The sequence below is a fragment of the Camellia sinensis genome, chromosome 13 (genome assembly GCF_055761805.1).
Source record: "Camellia sinensis isolate YWXY chromosome 13, ASM5576180v1, whole genome shotgun sequence".
In the NCBI taxonomy this organism is placed as follows: domain Eukaryota; kingdom Viridiplantae; phylum Streptophyta; class Magnoliopsida; order Ericales; family Theaceae; genus Camellia; species Camellia sinensis.
The window spans coordinates 68,733,392-68,735,502 of NC_138973.1; the positions used below are offsets into that span (position 1 = coordinate 68,733,392).

The 2,111-nt window shown below is 38.6% G+C and overlaps 1 protein-coding gene across 1 annotated transcript; it reads left to right on the forward strand.

The window, feature by feature from the left end:
- The first annotated feature begins 341 nt into the window (after positions 1-341).
- On the forward strand, positions 342-1,335 carry LOC114317782 (thaumatin-like protein 1). Its single transcript, XM_028264543.2, has one exon. The coding sequence runs from the start codon at positions 422-424 to the stop codon at positions 1,100-1,102; it is 681 nt and encodes a 226-aa protein (XP_028120344.2). The 5' UTR covers positions 342-421; the 3' UTR covers positions 1,103-1,335.
- Positions 1,336-2,111: the final 776 nt, after the last annotated feature.

Consider the following 2,111-nt stretch of genomic DNA (forward strand, 5'->3'; position numbering starts at 1 on the left):
CATTTTTGCAAGGTAGAAGTTGAAGGTTTAACTCCTCAAAATCTAATCTAACAATTAATACTTAACGTTTTTTGATTAAAAATAAAAAATAAAAATTAGTGTAGCCACCACCCCTTAGTCTATAGACAATCATGGGTTCGCCACTATTTAGGTAGAAGTGTCAACAGATTGGCATTTTATTATGTAATGGTGACTTGATGTCCTTGGAAATTTAGTGAGATAGGATAGCAAATTCAAGTCTACCAACATCTCTGACTTTTCTTTGCACAACTCATGGAGGTGATCACGCATAAACCAAGAACTATATAGCCGCCTTGAAACAATATATAAACCCCTCAAATGTTTGTTCACAATACCACATCAATACAATCCCATAAAAACTCCTAATACTTGCTTAAGCATATAACTCTAAGTCAGCAGCATGAGCTTCCCCAAAAGCCTTACCATTTTATTCCCTCTCCTCTTCACCCTATTGATCCCCTTCACCAATGCAGCTACCTTTGCTGTCCTAAACAAATGTACCTACACGGTTTGGGCCGCTGCCTCACCCGGTGGGGGTATGCGTCTTGACCCGGGCCAGTCTTGGACCGTCAATGTGAACCCGGGTACAACCCAAGCTCGCATTTGGGGCCGGACCAACTGCAACTTCGATGCCAATGGCAATGGCCAATGTCAGACCGGGGACTGCAATGGGCTCCTCCAGTGCCAAGGCTACGGTAAGGCCCCAAATACCCTAGCTGAATTCGCGTTGAACCAGCCCAATAACTTGGACTTTGTTGACATATCCAACGTTGATGGATTCAACATTCCGATGGACTTTAGCCCCACCACTGCGGTCTGCAAGTCACTCCGGTGCGCTGCTAACATAGTTGGCGAGTGCCCAGCCGAGTTGCAGACCCCGGGTGGGTGCAACAACCCATGTACCGTTTACAAGACCAATCAATATTGTTGCACTGATGGGCCTGGGACCTGTGGGCCTACACCTTTGTCCAAGTTCTTCAAGGATAGGTGCCCAGATGCTTATAGCTATCCTCAGGATGATCCAACCAGTTTGTTCACTTGCCCCGCTGGTACCAATTATGCTATTACCTTCTGCCCTTGAGGCCTCTTTTTCACTCCCTTCCCTCTCTTTATAATTATAGGACAGTGCTATAAGTACAATAAGACCTCACTAGTTTCAATCTTTTGTGAGATTCAGACACTGTTGTTTAATAAATTTGTGCACATTTAGTGTTGTCCACAAAGTCTGTTTTGTCATATGCTATTGTTTTTAGTCTCTTGTAATTCGATATCTAGGCTAAGAAAGAATGAATATACATATGAAAATTATGATTACAACTGCTTGTTCGCACTTGAGGTGTTGATTATGTTTAGATAGCTTTGTTATGCATATATATGGAAGTTCTGATGGAAATATTTTAGCTAGAGCATGATTAATGCCTAATGGGTTGATCAATGGCAAAAAAGGAAAATATTTTAGACTCCTAAACTTTTTTCATAATAAAACCACAATAATGTGCTATTATAGATGTCAATTTTGATTTGTCACAGATTTAATATAAATCCAACTCCCTTGTTATGTAATTGCGGTGAATTTGAAGGTATAAATAAATTGTGGATCCCAAACATTTTTTGGCAAAAAAATATAAAGCAAGATCACTGAGGCCATGAATTAGACCGGAAAAGCTGAAATTAAGCAAAGCAAATCTAAAACTGCATCTAATTTGGATGATTTCATAAAAGACGGTCATGTTTGCTTGGGCAGACATGGTTTTGGAAATGAATTAATAATTTAACAAAATATATAATCTAATGTTTGATTAAAAAAATCAAGATTCAAACTAATAGTTCATTCAGACATGGTACCCACTAGCTCAAGGATCCCGTATCCCCCATGTAGGAGACTATTGAATCCTAATAAGGAGGTGAAATACAAAATAGATGACTAGACTTATTAGTTAAATTATAAAATTAATAAAATTTTATTAGTTTCTCATAATCTTAAGACAATCCCAACATGAGATTAGTTACACAATCTAGAGGGATTGATGATCCCCAAAACTGACAATAGTTAAATATGTTGTTATAGTTATAAGAGCAATCTCACAAAC

Excerpts from the sequence above, each read along its gene's own strand:
- LOC114317782 (XM_028264543.2), top strand. The coding sequence starts at position 422 with ATGAGCTTCCCCAAAAGCCTTACCATTTTATTCCCTCTCCTCTTCACC.